This window comes from Sceloporus undulatus, chromosome 3 (genome assembly GCF_019175285.1).
Source record: "Sceloporus undulatus isolate JIND9_A2432 ecotype Alabama chromosome 3, SceUnd_v1.1, whole genome shotgun sequence".
Classification (NCBI taxonomy): Eukaryota; Metazoa; Chordata; class Lepidosauria; order Squamata; family Phrynosomatidae; genus Sceloporus; species Sceloporus undulatus.
The window spans coordinates 219398946-219420847 of record NC_056524.1 but is presented as its reverse complement, the minus strand read 5'-3'; the positions used below and the strand labels follow the sequence as shown (position 1 = coordinate 219420847).

The 21902-nt window shown below is 39.8% G+C and overlaps 1 protein-coding gene across 3 annotated transcripts; it reads right to left on the bottom strand.

Annotated features, from left to right (window-relative positions):
- Positions 1-529: 529 nt before the first annotated feature.
- UBE2G2 (ubiquitin conjugating enzyme E2 G2) lies at positions 530-21789 on the bottom strand. Of its 3 annotated transcripts, XR_006103044.1 has the most exons (7): positions 21646-21789; positions 18925-18960; positions 18790-18835; positions 7605-7723; positions 3671-3811; positions 2859-3062; positions 530-1571 (listed from the first exon to the last, which is right to left on the bottom strand). XR_006103044.1 is itself a non-coding variant. In XM_042459655.1 (6 exons), exons 1-6 carry the CDS (start codon positions 21686-21688, stop codon positions 2950-2952), a joined length of 498 nt encoding a protein of 165 aa, XP_042315589.1. In that variant the 5' UTR covers positions 21689-21789; the 3' UTR covers positions 530-2949. The 3 variants fall into 3 exon arrangements, 2 of the variants coding, with proteins under 2 accessions (XP_042315589.1, XP_042315590.1); XM_042459655.1 differs by having other exon boundaries at positions 530-3062; XM_042459656.1 differs by lacking the exons at positions 18790-18835; positions 18925-18960; positions 21646-21789 and adding an exon at positions 17747-17872 and having other exon boundaries at positions 530-3062.
- Between the last annotated feature and the right edge of the window lie 113 nt (positions 21790-21902).

Below are 21902 nucleotides of genomic sequence, written 5' to 3'. Positions count from 1 at the left end.
TAATAAAGGTGTTGTGTGGTCTGACCTGGAAGTTCCAGTGACCACTCTGGCTGCTGCGTTTTGGACTAATTGAAGCTTCTAGACTTGGTACAAAGGTAGCCCCATCTAAGGCGCACTGCAGAAGTCTAAACGAGAGATTACCAGTGCATGTACCACAGTTTCAAGGTCCTTTCGGTCCTGGCCATCGCTTGAAAATATTTCCATATGTATTCACATTTGCTGTAGCATGTGAGACATCTCAAACATGTCACAGCAATCATCAGGGAAACCTGACAAACTGGGAAGAAAGGTTACAGCACCCTCTAAGATGGGATGTATAAGCTGGCAACAAAGATGCAAACAAAATAGTGTATATCATACCCACAACAGACACATTGCTAACATTGTTTTTGCAGCACCCCCACCCAAGTGGTTCATTCGTTTTCTACCCTTTGGAAAAGCCCATTCTTTTTTGCTACATCTCAACTAAATGTAAGCACTTCCAAGTTTCATTCTTGTTGTAGAATGTTTCAGAAAAGTCCAATATGAATTCTTTTATACATTTAAGGAAAATATGCATTTATTTTCATTAGAGATTGTGTCCAATATAAAACAACATATTTTAAACACATGAACACTGTATAATAGTAGAGTAGCTTTCATACCAATTTCTTAATGACCATTAAGCAATATACAGTTGGCCCTTCTTATACACAGATTTTTTATACACGGATTCAAGCATACACGGTTTGTAAATGTTCCAAAAAAGTATAAATTTACCTTGATTTTCCATTTTTTATAAGGGACACCATTTTGCTATGTCATTATATTTAATGGGACTTGAGCATACACGGATTTTGTTATACATGGGGGGATCTTGGAACCAAACTCCAGCGTATAACAAAGGTCCACTGTACTCTTACTTTAGAATGCTGTTGATACTCAATCTTTTAAAATGAACTCATCTGTGTGAGGAGATAACAACAGCAGTGGATAGCATTTTGGACAAATACTAATACTTTTCCTATCCAAATATTCCTCTCCATTCCCAAGATTACTTCAAAAATTCCTAAACAGAGAAAAAAACTAAGTGCAATCTGACATTACTCCAATGGCATTTCTGTCACTGATAATCACTCTCATGGGGCAAGAACTTCATACTGCTGGCTTCTACACTTGGATCCAGCTTTCCCTGTGGATCAATCAAACCAGGAAAGGTATTTTCATTGGAAAGCATGGTACCATGGTAATACTTGAATTGGCTCATTGTATTTCACTTAACATTACATTTCTATGCATGGAATTAACTAGGAAAAAAAGGCTGACAGCAAGTGATGTTAATTGTGAAACTGCAATGTAAATCCAGGTGCTCAAGATACTGTCACAATAAAATATATTTTATTGACTTCATGGTTATCTCGCTACATCTAAAAGTCTGGTTCAAGTGTAAATAGTTGAAGATTAACTGAAGTTTATGCAAGACATGTGCATCATATTTCTTGTAAGGTAAACTTTAAACTTGGCACCCCAAAGTAGTATCAGATGGGTTGTCATGGTACATTATAAAAGATGGTTGTGAACTGCTCCATAACCTGGAAATCAAATACATGGAAAATATTTAATGCTCAGTTCCTGCATGATTAACAAGAACAGACAAGTATCTTTCATTCCAATGGAACCAATACATTTATATTTTTAACAATGGTCATCAAGACCAATTGCACAGTTCCTGTAGAATACTAGAATAACAGAAGCTAAGAACCACCAATTCCTGCTAATGTGAAGTCGAAGACTTTCACAGCCGGCATCCATAGTTTTTTATGGGTTTTCAGGCCATATTCTAGAAGAGTTTATTTCTGATGTTTCACCAGCAGCTGTAGTTTGCATCTTCAGAGAAGATGCCAGCCACAGGTGTTGGTGAAATGTCAGGAATAAACTCTTCTAAAACATGACCTCATAGTACGAAAAACCCACAAAAAATAATTCCTGATAACCTAGATGTATTCATGCTAGATTTTGTTCAGCCTATTTTCTTTAGGAGTATAGTCAGGGCAAGACACTCTTTAATTTCGGTATGAGTGCTGTCAGTTCAGAACTGAAAAATAACTTGGTAGAAATTGCTCTTTTGCAACAGTCAGTAGACATGTTATTTCCAGCATTTGTTTTGGCTAGAGATACACGATCATGGAAGCCAATATATATTTGGAACAACTATTCAGATAACATCAAACATGATGGGGATGTAACAAGTTCATCTAATGTTTCATGAAGAACTTGACTGTGCTTGATGGGTGCTCATAAACAGCGACCTAAAGTGTGATTTGTTATTTACGGAAGCAAAATGCTACACCTTGAGGAAACTGACCACTTCCTCCCTGGTTTATCTCCACTTCAGAGGGTAAATCTCTTGCCCATAACATCTTGTCCAAAAGCTTAACTAGGTGTCCATTACATTTCAAAAGAAAGCTGTTTTGCAGTATTTGGGAGGCAACGAGTACTTCTTAAGATATGTCAGTAAGGTAGTATTTCAGAACAGTTTCTCATTTCTTAAAAAAAAACTGATTCTCAAAGTGCTTAAAAGTATTTTTCTAAGCACTTATAAATTGACAGCTCTTCTCAGTACCATACAAGCAACTGCACAGTATGGTCCTGAAAAGCAGCCAAAAAACAATTTAACTATAAATGGAAAGATGCACACAATCTAATGTTCCCTGGTTTCCACTACAGCACTGTGAAACCTTTTTGCTAAACTAAATTCCATTGTATTTCATGTGCAAATATGTCTTAAATGGATAGGCATTACTTTTACAGAGAGAAAAAGACGGCATAGTATATGGGAAGAGGGTAATGAAACCTAGTCAATATTTGGCAAGACTTGCCTTTTAATACCACCACATATTACAGTCATCTATCTGTCTGAAAAAAATTCCACACTTCGATTGTCAAATGTTTCAGGGTTCACTTTCTTTTTTAAAGCCCAAGTGACTTCTGAACAATCTGTTTGGCTATTTTGTTGAACTGTTCTCTGTCTTCCCGCCACATTTTAGAGGCATCCACATTGGCTCCACTTTCATCATTTGGTTCTGAAATGGGAAACAAGGAAACATTAAATCAACATTTTAAAAGGGGAAGCTAATGGATCTGCCTATATACAGTATTCGTCTGGGCCACAAGTTTTAGAGTGTAAGGCAAGAAGACCAGTTTTGACTTCATACTATGCACTGCTCCAAGTAACAAGAATCTTTTTAGGCCAGGGTGGGAGGGGGGTACAAGGAATGTTTTATAATGTAAACTCAGGTTGCATAGTTTACCATTATTGGCATAAGCACCCTTTGAAATCTGGACTTACATGTACCCCAAGCATTTGCACAATTTACATAAATGAATGAAGAAAATGAGAAACGTCACATCATAAATGTGCACCAAACCATAACTTATACTATCTTTCAAATCCTGTAAAATAAAGTATGCTATCAACTGTAACTGGAAATTTCTAATCTCTCCTAGAGAGCCAGTGTGGTATAGTGGTTTTAGCATTGGACTAAGGGTCTGAATCCCAGTCAGTTCCACTGAGTGGACCATGGTCCATATAATTTAAAACCTGGACACACAAAATGCTTGAAATGTCATGTAATTTGTTCTTGTTTGAATTGCATGGCTTACTGCCTGCAGATTAAATGCTGATTTATACCTGCCAACATGCTGACCACAGACAAAAGGATCTTCTCTACACTTTGCACAGGGCTCCATCGTTCTGCACTGCTCTCATAGCCCATAGGATCATCTCCAGGAGCATGAAGAATGGAAATGCATACTCTTCCATCTGGGTAAACTGAAAAGAAAAAGAGAAGTGTTTCACGTAACATCCTCCACACACAATTTTTTAAAATACTGCAGAAGGGGAACATGTTAATTATGCCTGGTATTAACACCTTAGGCACAGAGAATATATGCCACTTGAAAATCAAGATTTCCCTTAATGCTTTTAATGGAAAAACCTAGAAAACCTGTAAAGAAGAAAGGAGACAATGCTGTTTCGGAGCTCTGATCATTCCTAGACAACTGGCTCTCCTGGAATCTTCCAGCAACAGTAATTTGCATTCATATAGTCCACTGGACCCCTCTACACTGTTTAATGTTTTGTTTTGTTTTTTAAAAAAATCTAAAGTTTTTCAAAATCAGAAGTACACTGTTGAACATTTCTGGGTTTGTTTACTGGCAACGTATGTAGCTTTTTGGAGGATTGTAGAGCAGAAAACTATCTCACCTCAGACCCACTACGGGTGACCACCCTTGATGTAAAGACATGTACATATCTATTTTGAATGAGTTGGGGAGATTCAACACATCACCTTCTGAGAAATTTACAGACTTACTTTCTGTAGGTTTCCCACATGCATTCTGTCTAAATATTGTTAGTCATTTCGACATGTAAAAGTCATTATTATTATTACAAATGTTTTAGATATTTTTTGTTCTGGAGAACAGACTTTGTTAACTGTATATTTAACTGTTAAACATGTTGAAATGACTAACAATACACACACACACACACACACACACACACACATATATATATACATACAATGAAATGGACAGGTTGTCAGTCTGTTCTGACAGAAATTTGATTAAATTATCATTCTACCCACCCACCCACCCAATATCTTCCGTAATAAATAACTTTATGGTTTAAAACACACTGGGATTCTGAAGAAGTTTGTAGTTCAATAAAAATATTTTATATCTGTAATAGTCTGGCATTAGTGTTCGGTGCCATTACTCCTTTTCAGTGCTTTGAATGAGATGGAAGTGGGCCAAACCATAAATAGAAATTAGTAACATTGTTCTACTCTAACAGCTGAGGGACAACTTTGTCTCTCACTTTTTCATTTCTCTCTGTCCAGCAACCCTTCACCCAAATTACAGAACATTTAAATGTGTGGTTAAAAGCAGCCAGGCACACTTTCAGATCTTCCCTTCAGCTAACATCTGTACAAGTTTGCAACATGCTAAATGCTATACAGTGGTGCCTCGGGTTACGAAATTAATTCGTTCCGCGGCTAATTTCGTAACCCGAAAAACCTTCGTAACCCGAATTGCCATAGGCGCTAATGGGGAAAAAAGCCGCGGCTCTGCCGCGGCTCCGTTTAAACAGCACCGGCGTTTTTTCGTAACCCGAAAAAATGTTCGTAACCCGAAACAATAAATCCCTATGGGATTTTTTCGTATCCCGAAAAATTCGTAAGCTGGGTAATTCGTATCCCGAGGTACCACTGTATATAGCTCATAGCTTTTACTCTCTCTCTCTCCAGCCCCAGGGTAGGGATTGGTTGCTGGTCGCTAAAGAAAAGAAAGAGAACATTTTTATCCATCACTTTTACTTCTCTGAAAGAGGAATGTTGAAGAGAGAAGGAAGAACTGAAATATCCATTAAAAGTTCCAAAATACAAACTTAAGAAAAAATACTCATGAAAAGGAATGTGTAAGGTTGGCAACCTGCCCCATCCCTATCCTATTGCACTTAATAATATTGAAGAATTGCTTGAAATGCTGATTTTTGGACAAGACACATGTAGAAATGTGTGCCTTGGAAGAAAATGCATTCAGATATTCTCAGACACAGCCATGGCTGTTGCAGCAAAATCTATAGTTTGTGGCACTCCGAATAGTAACAAATTTTATTTGGCATAAGCTTTCATAGGCCCGGTCCAGACGGACGGGAAAACATGCCCTTGGGTGTCAAAATGGTGGCGCCCTGTACAGACGGGTAGCACCATTATAATGTGATGGATGCGTCCGCACGTCGTGGCACCATTACAATGTCACGAGTGTGCCATTGGCGCACTGTGACGTAATGGCATCGCAAAAAGAACCCGCTCTTCGCGGTTCTTTTTGGTCTGCAGGGAAGTCTCGTGGTCTGGAGGCTGCAGCTTCCCTGCAGACCAAAACTAGGCACTGGTAAATTGGGTTGCAGGCTACGAAGGTTTATGTGCTGCAAGACTTTTGTTGATTTTACATTTAGAAATATTACTTTGCAAGAAGATATGTTCAAAAAGTATGTATGAATGTGTTGATTTTCAAAGTTTGCAAAATAGCATCTAACCACAGTGATTTCATAAATTAGCATGGCCAAACTGCCATGGCCTAAAAAGAATAACACTTTTATTTATTTACATTCCACTAAATTTTCCAGCCTTGGGACATAAAAATGTCTTTTAAAAAAATCCTACTGATTCAGCTAAAAAAATTAGTACAGTTGGCCCTTCTTATACACGGATTTTTTATACACGGCATACACGGTTTGAAAATGTTCCAAAAAAGTATAAATTTACCTTGATGTTCCATTTTTTATTAGGGACACCATTTTGCTGTGTCATTATATTTAATGGGACTTGAGCATACACGGATTTTGTTATACACGGGGGATCTTGGAACCAAACCCCAGCGTATAACAAGGATCCACTGTACAACCATTTCTAGCTACAATTCATTGCTTTCAGCCACAAGTGGGCAACTGCCAGAAGCTGGGTAGCCACACAGACCCCCCCCCCCCTCCCCCTCATCCCCCCAATTTTCAAAATGCCCCCTCCCTTCTAGGGCATAGCAGACAATTCTGCCATGTTTTGGAGCCTTTAAAGAAAGCCCCCCTCCCCCTTGACCTAAAGCAGCTGGGATGGCAAAATATGGCTGGGCAACTTAAGTAGCTTTGTGTCAACTCGACCCATGGCAACCCCATGAATTAGAGACTTCCAAGTCACCCAGTCCTTAACCACCCTGCTCATCTCCTGCAGATTCCTGGTCATGGCTTCTCTGATTGAATCTATCTGTCTGGAATGCAGCCTTTCTCTTTTTCTATTGCCTTCTACTTTACCAAGCATTATAGTATTTTCTAGCAAGTCATTATAGTCTTTTCTAGTGAGTCCCTTCTTCTCATAATATGGTCAAAAGATCACAACCTCAGTTTATTTATCTTTGCTTCCAGGAAGAGTTCAGGCCTGATCTCTTTTGGACTCATCCACTGGTCTTTTTAGTGGTCCATGGTATTCCCATTTCTATTTACATGGAAGTAAGTACATTCCATTGAAACCAATGGCAAACATTCCAGAAATTGAGGAATAGTAAAAACATTTTTTTTGCAGAATTAAGAATTTCTATCTGGAAGTCTTGCCACCAAAGTTTTGCCTTTATGAAATCACAGACATACAAGACTAATGACATCTACACAAAAGTCACACTTTTGTACTTTGCCTTTATTTCTTGTGTGCCACCTGTTGCTGACTACACATAATCACTTAGAAAGCTCAGGTTCCCGTTCTTAAAATCTTTTTGTGGGGGTCTGGTAAGAACCACTTATACTCCCAGATCACACTGATTTGTGAGTAACACTTTGTTAAAAGTGTAAAGAGATATCTAAACAAAGCATGTGATCTATAAAGTATGCCTCCTAAGCCAGTAGTGTTCAAAAAGTAAATTCAAATACAGGGCCAAACAATTGGTTCCTTATCCTTTTGTTGCCTGTCTTAGGAAACAAACAGTAATATGAATAGCTCCCCATAACTGGACTTTATGGGATTTTTTTTATCTATGTAGAAAACACAATGCCATTGCCTTTTGGTAATACTTACTATTGGGATGAAACATCTCACATGTAAATCGCATCTTTGGAGGGCTTAAGGGATAATCAAGAGGAAAACTCAGAATAGCAGGAAAAACACCATATTCAAAGCAGGTGTCTTCTGGGCCCCTAAAAAAGCAAAAGGGAGTATTAAATTTATGTAACATAGAGCCAATCAGCACTGCTTTATAATGAGCACAAAACTACTAATTTTAAGAATGAAAGCATTAAAGTCATATTTGATTCCAACAGGTTACTGTCAAAAGCTACAGCATTTCAAATAAGTCTCTAATATCTATTAAAACATTGCTATATATAGATATAAGTATGCCACAGAAGTAGTTTTAAATTTGTGGACTAAGACCTACTACAATTATAATCTATCAAAATTATAATCTACTACTGACAGTTACGATCTATCACAGACTGGAACTCTGGCATGTACTGTAACAGGATAAAATCAGATTCTCATACAGTACTTCCATTATTAATCTACTCGTGGTTTTTATTTTAATAATAATAATAATAATAATAATAATAATAATAATAATAATAATAATAATTTATTTATACCCCGCTCTTTAGCCAAAAGGCTATTAGAGCAAAGCTGATTTTGATTTTTCCTCGTCCCTCAGCTATAGACTCATCTAAGAACTGCAGTGCAATATGTGTGAACAAAATCCTATCTAAGAAAATCTATACCCCAGATCCAGCAAGTGCACAGGGTAGAATTTGAGAGGAAGACTGAAACATCTTCTGTTGTGTCATGAAAGGTTAGGCAACCTACCCATAGAGCAACAATCTGTTTTCTCATCTTTTTCTCCCACGGTCTGGTTTGGATCTAGTCATAGCCAGGCTTAGGGTAGATCCAATAAAATTCATGGGACAAGTTAGTCATGAATGTCTTGTCCCATTAATTCCAACAGGTTACCTCTATTAGCGTCCAACCAGTTGCATTTTAAAGTATGAACTAGAACAATTCATAGTTCTAGTATGTGCACTGAAACAAAGATCCAAAGCACACTGCAGAAATAATCCAGTCTGAGACTGCTTTAACTGCCCTGGCTCAATGTTAGGGAATTCTGAGAACTGTAGTTTTGTGAGACATTTAGCTTTCTCTGTCAGAGAGCTCTGGTACCACAATAAACTATAATTCCTAGGATTCCCTAGCACTGAGCCAGGGCAGTTAAAGCAGTCTCAAACTGGATTATTTCTGCAGTGTGTTTTGGATCAAAGATATCCATTTGATTTTTTGTGCATTTTTTTAAAACCACAGACTTAAGATGGAACAAGACTGAACATGTATGGAAGATGATGAATGCAGGAAACAGATCAATTTGTCATGCCATGTGAAATAGTTCTATACCTACAACAGATTCATCTTGCCTATTTCTATTCATCTGTTCAATATGATTATGGAAACATTCTTAAAAACTAATAAATTACAGTTTTATATCTCAGACCACTTCCACAGGAGTTGTAATTTTAAAAAATTACCTCTTGATTTTCCTGCTTCTTGAAAGTAACTAGAATACTGTACATTTAAGAACTCTGGACTACAGCCCTTGTCTTCAAGTAAGTGATCTTGCTTACTATAGGTTGAGTACCCATATCTGGAATTCCAAAATCCGAAATACTCCAAAATCTCAAACTGCACATACAAGTGTCTGAAAAAGTGACACCTTTGCTTTCTGATGGTTCGATGTACATACACCTTGACAAACTGGACTGTGTTCAGAGGAGGGCGACTAAAATGGTAAAGGGTCTGAAAACCATGCCCTATGAGCGACTTAGGGAGCTGGGTATGTTTAACCTGGAGAAGAGAAGGCTAAGAGGTCATGTGATAGCCCTGTTTAAATATTTGAAAGCATGTCATATTGAGGACAGAGCAAATTTGTTTTCTGCTTCTCCAGAGACCAGGACATGGAGCAATGGATGCAAACTACAGGAAATTCCACCTCAACATTAGGAAGAACATCCTGAGAGTAAGAGCTGCCCAACAATGGAACACACTCCTCGGAATGTAGTGATCTCCTTCTTTCGACATTTTTAAACAGAGGCTGGATGGCCATAGTTTGGGATGTGCTGATTGTTGAAGCCATCATACAGCCCATGTACTGTGGTACCATTTTACTATAATTTCTTTTTAAAACTTTATACAAAATATTTATCAGATACAGTTAAAGAAAAACTAGCTTCACTTAATTCTGTTCCATAAAACTAAATTAAGAAAGTGCTTTTCCAGACTGGGTACAAGGAATCTCAACCCCAAAGGAATATGCCTCATAACTAAATACAACAGCGTACAGTGTGAAGGGGGGGGGAGTGATACCTTGTCTGTTGGACTAATACCAAGGAAGACACAGCTATACTGTGATGCTACTCTCACATTTATGTATGGGCAACAATAATTTATTTTGCCATGATTTATACATGAACCTCTTGTGGCCTGGATTCAGAGAGGCTGTATTTTCCATGCAAAAAGCACCACCATTTTTACAGCAGTGGTTGTTGTGGAGCTCAGTTCCCACTTGGCTTTTTTGTACAATCCCCTAAAAATAGGGAGGCAATAAATAGACAGCTCACATGTGAACCAGCCCTTAACTATTTCTGTCCTTATTTTCTGCCAATGTATCTGGCTTCAACTGTGGCAACACTTTTTGATCTTATCTCTCTTCATATCCTCCGCATCCTAAAGGCCCCCAGACTGGCATAACTTGGTTCAGTGGTAATAGCTTTCTCACTTGAGTAGATGCTGCTCATATAAAATGAAAAACAGCTGGTATTATAAACAGGATACACGTGCATGCACAATTTTAAAAGGACACCAATTATTTGATCTCTGCCCATTACCCTACATTTAGCTATTATCCATCAATATAGCTAAGTGTACATTTGCTTCCACATCTATAAAAGTACCCTCAGCATTACCAATATGAGTTTGGAAAAGTTACATTTTTAGACTATAACTCCCAGAATTCTCCAGCCCATGAAAAAGTAAGCTCTGACAGCCAGACATTTAAACCCATGCACAATATAAGGTTCACAATCAATCTCTTGGAAGAAAATCTTAAGCGTAAAGAGTTAACTTGCTCTCATCCACTCTTACTAACCTAAAACAAAAGCTGAAGAGGGGAGAAATCAAAGCTTGCACATTAAATTACTAGGAAGGTCACAACACTGCTTAATTACCAGGGTGTGCTTATTCAATTATACTCAAGTCTATCTCCAAGGCATGTTCCAGATTTTACTGCTTGCACGTCAAGATATTGCCGGCAGGTGCTGATCTTGCTGCTTTGAAGATGCTGTTATACTGCATGGACAAAGGCTGCAGAAGCTGCTATTTAAAAAAGCATTGTATAACTAAAGCTAATGAGAAGACTCCCCCAATGGCCCTAGAAAAAGGTGTGCATGTTATAATTTACTAGAACTCAAGTAATCAAAGCAGCTTCAGGATGTATAATTAGGAGCACAGGCTGCCTAGGCTTAAGGCTCTTAAAATGAAGAACATCCAAAAGGCACGCCTTTGAGGTGGTGTACCACACACCCAAGGAGTACTGGCCATCTATTTGGAAAGCAAAATGACTGAATAAGAAATCTCCCAAATATGTGTCCATGTGTTTTTTTTTTTAAGATAGTTAAAACTTTTTCTCTGTGCACAGCTGAAGGGAACTAAAAACATTACAACAGGATTTAATTTCACAATTATCGGCCCTTTCCAGAAGGGCTTTTTAGTACATACTGTGTATGTAGTAGGGTTGCCCGGGGGTGTCTCTTTCAGATGCCCCCAACTCTAGTAAGTACACAGTACGTACAAAATGGCGGCTCCCATTCTACATGGGCGCCGCCATTAGGATGTCACAACTGCGCTGCCTCCAAACGGGGTGGTGCGGACATGATGTCCTGGTGCCGCGGAAGGGTGCTTGTGGCGCCCTTTCTGCGGTGCAGGAAGGAGCTCTGAAACAGAGCTCCTTCTTGGGTTTGTGGCGCAGGCGCAGCCTTTACACAGCTGTGCCAGTGTCACAAAAGAGAAAAGGACCAAGCGGCCCCTTTCTCCTTTCCCTGCCGCTGTTGGGTTGTCCTTGGGGCTTGAAGCCCCAAGGACACCCCTTTCCAGGCTGCAGGAAGCAGCCTTTTGCCACTTCCTGCAGCCTAGAAAAGTGGCGGATCTGTGCCTCAGGGCTGCCACTGTGGCAGCTGAGGCCCCGATACGTCGGGGAATGGAGCGGGTACAGGCCGCCCCAAAGGGGCGGTCTGTAATGCGCCATAGTAGCCATTAGTGAGTCTCAGAATGAAGAATTTAAGCCTTCTCTGTCATTGCATTATTATTTGATTTCCTTCTGCAAGAGATTCAGTCTGCCTCTGTCTTTTACCAGATTTACTTCTCTTCATTCAGGCATATTGCTCCTTAGGGCTACCACACTTTTCGGAAAATAAGGAAATACCACCTTATCAACATACAACATCCTTCAGAAAAGTCTCTTCCCATCATTACAATGCTGTAATTGTTACATATCTGGTGCTTTAATATTAACTATTAGTACATCTGAGGAAGTGGAATCAAATCCATGAAAGTTCACACTAAAACCAACCAGTTAGTTTTATAGATGCTGCTAGATTCCTCTCTCCACACACACTTTGTTTTTCATGCTACAACAGACAATAATTGTCTTTTTGAAAAATGATTCCACTTGGTCCTAGATTAATGGAAACAGCCCCAATCTTTAGATCTGCTTGGTCTCCTAAACACCTATTCATAAAAGCATATTAATAATAAGAACCTTGGGTTGCACTGCTGGAAGAAAAGGATTCAAAAAAATATTTCTGAGAAATAAAATATTATTGACTTATTTAGTCATTAGCACAGAGTTTCTCCTTCTCTACAAACTCCCACTGACATAATAGAATATGAATTGTGATGGGGATTACAAGAGTTAAGATGATGGATATGAACCAAAAAACAGCCACTAGTGTCTAGATTAGGCTTCCCCAACCTGGTACATTCTCACCATCTTCAGCAAGGCTATTGGCACCAGGTTGGTGAAACATGATCCAGCTAAAGAAAAGGTTAAGAAACAATATAATTCTAGAGGGAATCAGACCCTGTACAGTTAGAGAGTGAAAACAGAGTAAAGTATAGGAAGCTTAGAAACAATTTAGAAATGTATTACTAAGAATGCTGAAAGGTTTTAATGATAAATTATTTCAAATAAAACAAAGCTTTTTTGTTCTTGTTGCTTATCTAGTTTTATACTGGATTTATTTTGACAGCAAGCAACCCTGAACAATAAATACTGATGTTGGGAGACTGAAAATAATTTCAGATTCCAAGGCAACAGCAGTAACAATTTAGCTGCTCACTTAACACATATATTCCAACACTGGCTCCATATGAAATAGCAGAGAACAAAACAACTTTCCAAGCCAACATTCACAAAGTGGAAATTGCCTCTGTGACACAGCTGAGATAGTTTCCATCATAAAACCAGAACAACAAGCTTATGTTCACTATTGTGACAGATGGTTTGGCATACTGCAATTTATATTTTTTTAAAAACAGACTCGTATTAAGCTGTAACCAACTAGATGATATATATGCTGGAATAGCACAGCATCTTTCTGATATTACTGGATCAAAAGTGTTCACTGTTACTTGCAGGGCAACTATCATTTCCTAATCCATCCTGTTTTTAATTGTTAAGCAAGAAAACACATGTCTGGAACAAATGCAAGAGAAATTGTATTAAGCTTCCTCCACTTTCCAGGTTATAGTAAGAATAAGAAATAGATTAAAATTGCACTGCTGCATTATACAACAAATACAAGATGGTAAAAATGTATGCCCTGGCAAGACATGCAGAATTCCCAAGATATCATGAAAGATGAACCTTCATTAAATTTAGGAACAGGAGTACATAAATGTTTGTAAAGAACTGTGGGCTAAGTACCAGTAGATTATGTCCAGGTTTTTAAGAGATCGTTCATGGTCATGTTTTTCTTTTTTTAAAAGAAAATTTCAGAAAAAAATATAACTTATGTGCTATTAGCATCCTTTGAGACTGAAAGACACTTTGTTGTTTTAGGAACATAAAATGCAGTATGTATAAAATTATGTATTTAAATTAAATATTAAATTAAAATATTAAAATGCAATTTATTCAGACGGTAATTGTTAACTGAAATTACATTTTATTTTATTTACATTTTTGTTACAACTGGAGCCACAAGTTTCAGAATTATAAAGAATACATGAATTATGAGGAACACCTTTGGTGCTGCTAGTTTATTAGAAGGCAATTTTTTATAAAAAGAAATCTAGTAAAACCTAGCCACAGTAATCCATGTAAATCCACAGCAAACCTCCTGATTACACTATCCTAATGCACTCTACATGGGACTGCCCTTGAAGAAGACTTGGAAGCTGCATCTAGTACAAAATGCAGTAGTACAACTAAATGCAGCTAACTGAAATATCATATAGACAGCATGTAATGCCAGTCTTAAATGTCAGTACATTTTTGGTGTGAATTCATGGTGCTTAGGATAATATTTAAAGCCCATAACAAGTTGGGACCTCAATACTTGAGGGCATACATTTCCCATATTTGCCTGCTGGGGGTGAGATCCTGTGTGTCTCACTAGTTAGGTCAATACATTGTGTCATACACTGTGTCAGGATTTAAATTTCTCATTTCCCCCCTAGACTTTCACATTTCTAACAGAAAGCATTTATTAAAAAGACAACAGTATTTCCACAATAGTTTCCACTGTATTTTAAGTGACAGTAAAAGTAACACTGTTCCACTAAAATAAGGTAAAAGTTTAGAACTTAACTAGATTCCATTTTTTTCTAATTAAAATTTAAACAGTAAAATCAAACAAATGGTAATTTGTTTACTACATTCGCACGCACGTGTGTGTATGTATATATATATTTGGGCAGGATACAGACGGGCAAAAAGGCTTCATGACGTCATGAAGGTATAGCCTTCAGACGGCCCTTACCTGAATGCCGCCACGAACACGCCACCAGCACGCCCCAAGCGGGAAGAAGCGGCATTAAAAAGGTGCTGCTTTTCCCCGCTTCTTTTCTATATAGTGCGCAGCTGCGCATCTCTGTCTGTAAGCTGCTGCACCGGTACGCCAGAATTGCTACGCCGCTAATTTAAGTTGCCCATTTAAAAGCTCCGTGTCTGCTGCGTCGCATAATGAGTCGGGGTCCTGGAACATGCGCAGTTTGCAGTCAGGCTTTAATTGCAGCGTCAGCTGCCATGCAGGTGTGGAAGCTGAAGCACAGCTGCAGCACATTTTAAGACTCGTAACCCTAACCCTAACCCTAGAGCAACACGTATGCATGCGCTGCTAGAATCGTGGAAAGTTTGGAATTTAAAGTGCACCCCTACACACATTCCTGCGCCATTTTCACCTAACAATAAAAAAACGCTAAAACTTTAAATATTTACATATGTACAAGGGAGGTGATGGGGGATGGCAGGGGGACAGCGGTGGCAGCGGCGACAGCTGTGGCTGTGCATTGCAGATTCAGCAAGAGCGCGGGGACCAAAGGAGAGGAGGCATCCATGATGCTGGTGACATTGGCAACGTGCAAGCGGACAAGGATGCCAACACCAGCTGATCACCAGCTGGCAGGAGACCACCATTGTTCTTGGCCAGGGCGGGGGGAAAAGTTTAAAGGGGCTTGGGTGCTTTAAATGTGCACATATGCTTTCTGCCGCCGGTGCTGAGCGCCGCAGCTGCGCAGCTGCGCATCCGCCAGCCGGCAAAAGAAAAAAAAAAGCCCCGTTTTTGGCCGCCCGTGCGGAAGCTGCCTCTCTCTTTGCAGCGTCCTGTGAGGCGGCGGTATGGAAACTGCGGGTCAGAAACGGCCCCTGGTGAGGCGTCTTCACTGCCCCCATGTGGAAGCCCCATACACCTGAGTCATTCCCCCGGGGCGGGCGGTCTAGAGGCTCCGTATTCAGCGGAATACACCTCCAAGACATCTTCCCCTGCCCGTCTGTATCCCGCCATGGTATGAAAGGCATCATATGAAGAGTATGAAAGAAATTTTTAATGTATGTTTCTGTTTGTGAAGTTGAAGTCTTTCATGGCCGGCATCCATAATTTTTTGTGGGTTTTTCAGACTATGTGGCCATGTTCTAGAAGAGTTTAATCCTGATGTTTCACCTGCATATGTGGCTGGCATTTGCATAGAATGCATTCTCTGAAGATGCCAGCTACAGATGCAGGCAAAATGTCAGGAATAAACTCTTCTAGAACATGGCCACATAGCCTGAAAAAACCACAAAAAACTATGTTTCTGTTTGTTTTTATGTTACAATAAAAAATAAAATACTACCCATTTAAAGCAGTCTATCACCTTGCCAATTAATAACTCATACAAATCCTGGACAACTAGGAGCAACTCAGTTTGTAAATTATGGGCTAGAGCAGATGGACGTGAGAAAGCAGCCTAAGGCTGCTCTGGCCACAAGCAGGTTGGGACCGTGCAAACCACTTCCAAAGTGGACTGTGGCTGCTGGAGCCAACCCGCACTACCAGGAGCCCAGTTATCTGACCTGCTTTTTGCTCTAGTCCAAAGGATTGGAGTGCAGCTTTGGGCTGCTTTAGAGGGGTGCATCGTTTGAACACCATGCCTCCAAAGCAGCCAGAAGCCACATCATTTGGCCCATCTGTTCCGAACCTATGTTGTACAGAAACATCATACAAATAATTCAGAATAGAAAAACAGCTTGAAAAGTTTAAGAAATTAATGATGTCTTCACTTTAGTGGCACAGGAAAAAAAGGAAAAAAAGGAAAAATACAGGATAACAACTTGGCATTATATCAGTAACATACAATTAGAGAAAATAAGAGGGTAGAGAATCTTCATAAAAACATCTGGGAAAAGAACAAACACTTATGGGAGGTCAGTTAATGCTGTAATAATTGTTTTAAGCACACTTATGAACTGTTTCTTCTGTTTTCCCAAGAGCAGCTGCAATCTCTCTCTACCCATTTCACAACTTACAAAGGGGAATTCCAAACTCAAGTAAACATATACATTCAAGTCCTATACCTAAATAAAATATAATTACTTTTCTAGACAGCTTTTTGAAATATTGGCTTAAATTTGTACTTGTTATTTTTAAAAGGAGCCTTTAGGCTGATCAAGTTCTAACAATTAACATTTTTAATGTTATTTTAATGTGTTAAACTGTTGTGGTAACAAGTACTAACAGTTTTCAAATGCCATCAGTTTTGAAGTTAATGTTAACTCAATATGCACTGATAAGAGACAGAAAATATATTAACCCTTGTTCTCCATATTTTAATTGAATTGAAATTCACACCGCAATACTCAAATGATATGGACCCAGAAGCCTTTCTATATTCTTGAGCCTGACCTATTTATTACTACCTTGTATGGGGATATCCTCGCCTTCAGCAGATGCACAGGTTTCAATCACATTTCATTTGCAAGCTGTGACAACATCAAAGGTGTGCATTTATGTACTTTAAAAGCCTTGCATGAAGCTGCAACATTTATTTTTGTGCAACAGAAAACAAGAATGATTTTGTGGAACTAAGAAAATTTTACTAAGCAAGAGATATCTGAAAGACAATTTTCACTGAAGTCAATGTGATATATTCCAAGTATGGGTATTTAGGAAAAAGTGTCAGCCACTACACCTTTATATTGTAAGCCCAATTAAAAATGTGCACATGCTAGAATAACTTTCGTTTCCACCATCAAGAAATATGAGGATTATTATTCTTACTCCATTCCAATATTCATTTCTTAAAAATCAGTTTTGCAATTAGTATATGCAACTATGTCCAACTGCATTTTCAGAAATAATAAAAGTACTGTATTAAACTTTTTGTAACGTTCTTCCAAATACTTCCAAATCAAACCTTTAATACTACTTTGTTATGAAACAACAGGGATCCAAAGTGAAGTAACTGAAACATTTGCCTCATTTTTAATAACTTATATTTTATTTGTATATTAAACATCCCCATTTTTAATGAGAGCTTAACAGTTTTCAGTTACATAATACTATTAAGAAAAAGGAATATGCTATCATGTAAATAAATATCCTCCAAAGCTTTATTACAAATTGTTCTATGTGAACTACATGTAGCCTCACCATAAAGAAAGGAGCTACAAACAAGCCCTCATGAGTCTGGCTAAAACTTCTTCCAGCTTGGCTGGTGGTGAGGCATGATGGGAATGGTAGTTCGTCAGAACCTGAGGGGCCACAGGTTCCCCACCCCTGGTCTCTGTTTGCATTCTTATTCCTCATGAAGTGAGAACAGAAGACAGAAAATATGTTACTGATAATGCTTGGCTATTATACCTAAGACACCAATGCTATCTTTCTTCTTTTTCTGAGTCTGCTCCAAAACATATGTGGGCATCTTCATTTACACCCCTATCTCCTAAGTGCCCTTATGTTCATTTTAACAAACTCCTGTTATTGCTACAACTAAGTTCTTCAAGGAAGTGAAGACCAATAAAAGAATTCAAGAGCGAAGAAATTAAAGGCCTGCTTAGCTAGCAAGCTCTTTAGTTTTTATCTAAGGTGCATTACAGACCGCCGCTTTGCGGTGGTATGCTGGTGCTGCTGTTTGCTCCGCGAGGGAGCCGCAGCAGCCAAACCGTGCGGAACAAAAAAGAAGCTCCAAAATGGAGCTTCTTCCTGTGGCGCAGTTATGACGCCGCGAGGCGCCAACGGCGCAATCGCAATGTCATAAGCACCACGCGACGTGCAGACACACAGCGTCCGCTACGTCAATATGGCGGTGGCCATGTGGAACGGCCGCTGCCATATTGTATGTATTTACTACGTACTAGGGTTAGGGGGGTCCGGAAGCACCGCCCCTTCCTAACCCTAATACGTAGTGAATACGTACTTTATGGCGGTTTGTAACCCTCCTAAGTCAAGAAAATTAGTTTATTAATAAAGTCTCCTACCTGCCCTTCTTGCAAGTGAACAAAGTGTTTCCATTTACAGTGTTTAAGTGAATGGGTAGATACATACAACTGGAAAAATGTCCAAGGGAGCCCTTAACATGCACTGTTTATTAAAGATCCACATAGGCTTAGTCAACATCTCCTCCATGAGGCCCATCAGCACAAATTGTTATGTATTTAGACATAATTTAAATGAACAATATCTGAATAACTTACATTATCAATGCTTCCCACTCAAAGAAATTTTCTTCATTCATAGGTCCTATTTTAAAAACAAATAAAAATGTTATTTTATTCACAAGGTTTCTAATTTCAAGGTAAAAAAGTAAAAGAATAAGTAAGATTCCTTACCAGCTACTATGCCTTCTGGTGGATTCAGAGTCAGCTCTAAAATTAAGAAAAAAATGTCTTAACTATTTTTAATATACTTGATTTTTAAGAAAATAAGGACAAGACGTTCACCAGCCTGCAATGAGAGTGTAAACCACTATGTCAATGACTAAATAGCATTTATGGCTATCCAACTGAGGGAAAGAAAGGCTAGAAAAGGAGTGGAAAATGAAGAACATTTTAATGCACTTTGAATTGTTCTATGAACAACTATCTTCTGTTTTAGCAGATGGAAATTACTAGTCTCCCTTTTACCTGCATATTAACTATTAACATGTGTCAGCCCTAACTCTTTTCTAGAATCAGAATGGGACAATGCCCACAGAAAAGGATAGGATGAATGAAGCACCATAAAAAAAGAGTTATTGCTCTCTCTAGTGGAAAAGATGCAAACTCCAGCATCAAAAATCTGTTTGTGGGACTATGCCTTTTTTTTCCTTCCTTCCTTCCTTCCTTTTTTTTTAAACTTTGAATCACCATTACTCATTGCAGGACAACATAATTAATTATATATTTGGCATACATAAAATCCTGGTGTCTTCAGTTAAGAAATGAAACTAGCAGCAGGACTGGAAAAGGACACTGCTTTGATCTTATTCCACATGAGGTAACTCCATATGCTTGGTGACAGAAATATCAATTTGGACAAGAAATATTGTCAATATAACATGTTTTTACTACTAAAGGCAGCACTTGCACATGGTATTACACCAGATCATTGCTTCAGCTAAGTCAGAACTGTTTACATTGACTAGAAGTGCTTTAGAGCTAAGGCTTCCTAGCATTACTGAAGTCACACTTACTGGCACTATTGAAGATGCACCTACTAAAAGATCTTTGCATCCCAAACATGCATCCTACCATTAAACTACTCTCCAGACCTACAATATATTTTTACTACAACCACTACAGCTGACAGTCCTGTTTGAAGGTGTCTCATGATTAATTAATGACAGTAAATTCATCTAATGTTCTGCTTGCTTAACTTGTATAACAGGTTTCTTTACGTTTTATATCATCTAACCTGTAATTTGGGTTAGGCTGTCATTTAGCTCTCCTATCTACAACCCAACTGAATGCCATTAGAAAGCATAATAATCAGCATTTTTGGTTAGTATCTTAAACCATTAAGTGCTAGATTAGGTTTCTGGGAGGCCAGGGTTTGAATACTCACTTGGCAATGGAAACCCTGGGTCACTGGGTGGAAAGGACAGTAAAAGTAGTCTTTGTTGTTGTTGTTTTGTGCCTTCAATTCGTTTCTGACTTATGGCAGACCTATCAAGGAATTTTCTTGGCAAGCTTCTTCAGAGGAGGTTTGCCATTAGTATCTGGCTTTTCCAGGGCACGAAAAGGAGATGCAAAAAGTGGCTCCTTTTTGCGCCCTAGAAAGGGCGCGATAGCTGTCGTGCCACAGCTTTATGGCGCTCCTTTGACTCTGCATTGTGCAGAGGAGCACCATGACGCTGCGCACCAGGCAATGCATGGCATCACGCCACTCTGAGGGCAGAGCCGGGGCATGCATCGTGTAGGCGTTATGCCCCGACTGTGCCCCCAAGCTGGCCTTTAAGGCCTGTCTGCACAGGGCCATAGTTTATTTCACAGGAAACATTTGATGTTATGTTGGATATATTCTTCTACTTTATGTAATTTGCCATTGCCATTCTCTGAGGCTGAGTATGACTTGCCCAAGGTCACCCAGTGGGTTTTCAAGGCTGAGCCAGGATTCGAACCCTGATCTCCAGACTGCTAGCCCAACTTTCAAATAGACCGACTCATAAGGGAAATGTCCAGAGTTCATGAATATCTTTTACTCCTTCCTTCCTTCCTTCCGCTCTCCCACCCACATCCATCCAATGCAAGACAGGCACAAACACTTCCTAGCATCCCCCCGCAGAGGAGCAGACAGAAAGAGCCCCTCAGGCCCAGAGGTCCTCCTTTTCTAGGAGACATTCTCTATTTCAACCTTCAGTCCAGGAGGAATCCCAAGATGTCCTCCATTTTGAGCAGGACTAAGCATGAATGGACATGTATATTCATGTTTTTAGCTAAGGGCGACCAGAGGTCCTCCTTTTCCAGGACCCGTCCTCCATTTCAGCCTTCTCTCTAGGAGGAATTCCAAAACTCCCTCTAAGAAGAACAAACTTGCCTTTATAGGAGTGCTTTTTAGCTTTTATTTGGTCCTTTTTCTTGGGCGCCTTCCCTTTTGAGCTTAGGATCCCTGGCCGCTCTGTCCTAACCCCAGAGGAGGAGGAGGACAAGGAGCCACAAAATGTGGGGCCTTTGAGCAAAAAGGCAGGAGTGACCAAACAAAAGCTAGAAACATTAGGGAATCTTTGCTCATAGAGAAACATGGGGGAATAGGTTGGGGAACACTCGCCCATAGAGAACCATCGGAGGGAATCTTGGGCCCATAGGGAAACGCTGGAGAGCATTTGCCCGGAGAAGCCCCTCCGGTGCCTCTCTCTGGCAAGGGCTGCGCTGCCATGGCCACTCTCTCCATGGGGCTCATTGACCGCTGTCTCTATGCGCTCTCTCTCTCTCTCTTTTGTGACGCGCTCAGCCCTGTCTTTCTGGGGGAAGGAAACGGCTCCATTTTGTGGCTGTGCCTTGTCCTCCTTGGCGGGGGCGAGAGCAGCCAGCCTTCCCTCCCTCCCTCCCTCCCTCTCCCCGGCTTCCGCTCACGTTTATACTCGGCCATGAGTCGCTTGAGGGCCGTGCCGGCCATGGCTCAGCCGCCCACAGGAGACCGCCTCGCTCCTGGGCTGCTGCTGCTGCTCTGCCCACGGAACCACTTCCGGTTTGCCGTGACCCGGATGTCCACCCGGCCGGAAGTCTTCCTCTGAGGCTGAGAGTCTGGGGGCGGCCCAGGCAGCAGCAGCAGCAGCATCGGGATTCGGACCCTGGTCTCCCGAGGCGGATTCCTAAGGGAGAGCTCCAGA

Bases quoted from the DNA above. Each gene is read 5' to 3' on its own strand.
- UBE2G2 (XM_042459655.1), bottom strand. From the start codon at position 21,688: ATGGCCGGCACGGCCCTCAAGCGACTCATGGCCGAGTATAAAC. The intron at 18,836-18,924 runs GTAAGGAATCTT...TTTTTAAAATAG, and splicing joins ACCAGAAGGCATAGTAGCTG to GACCTATGAATGAAGAAAAT. The intron at 3,063-3,670 runs GTATAAATCAGC...TTCCCATTTCAG, and splicing joins TGTGGTCAGCATGTTGGCAG to AACCAAATGATGAAAGTGGA.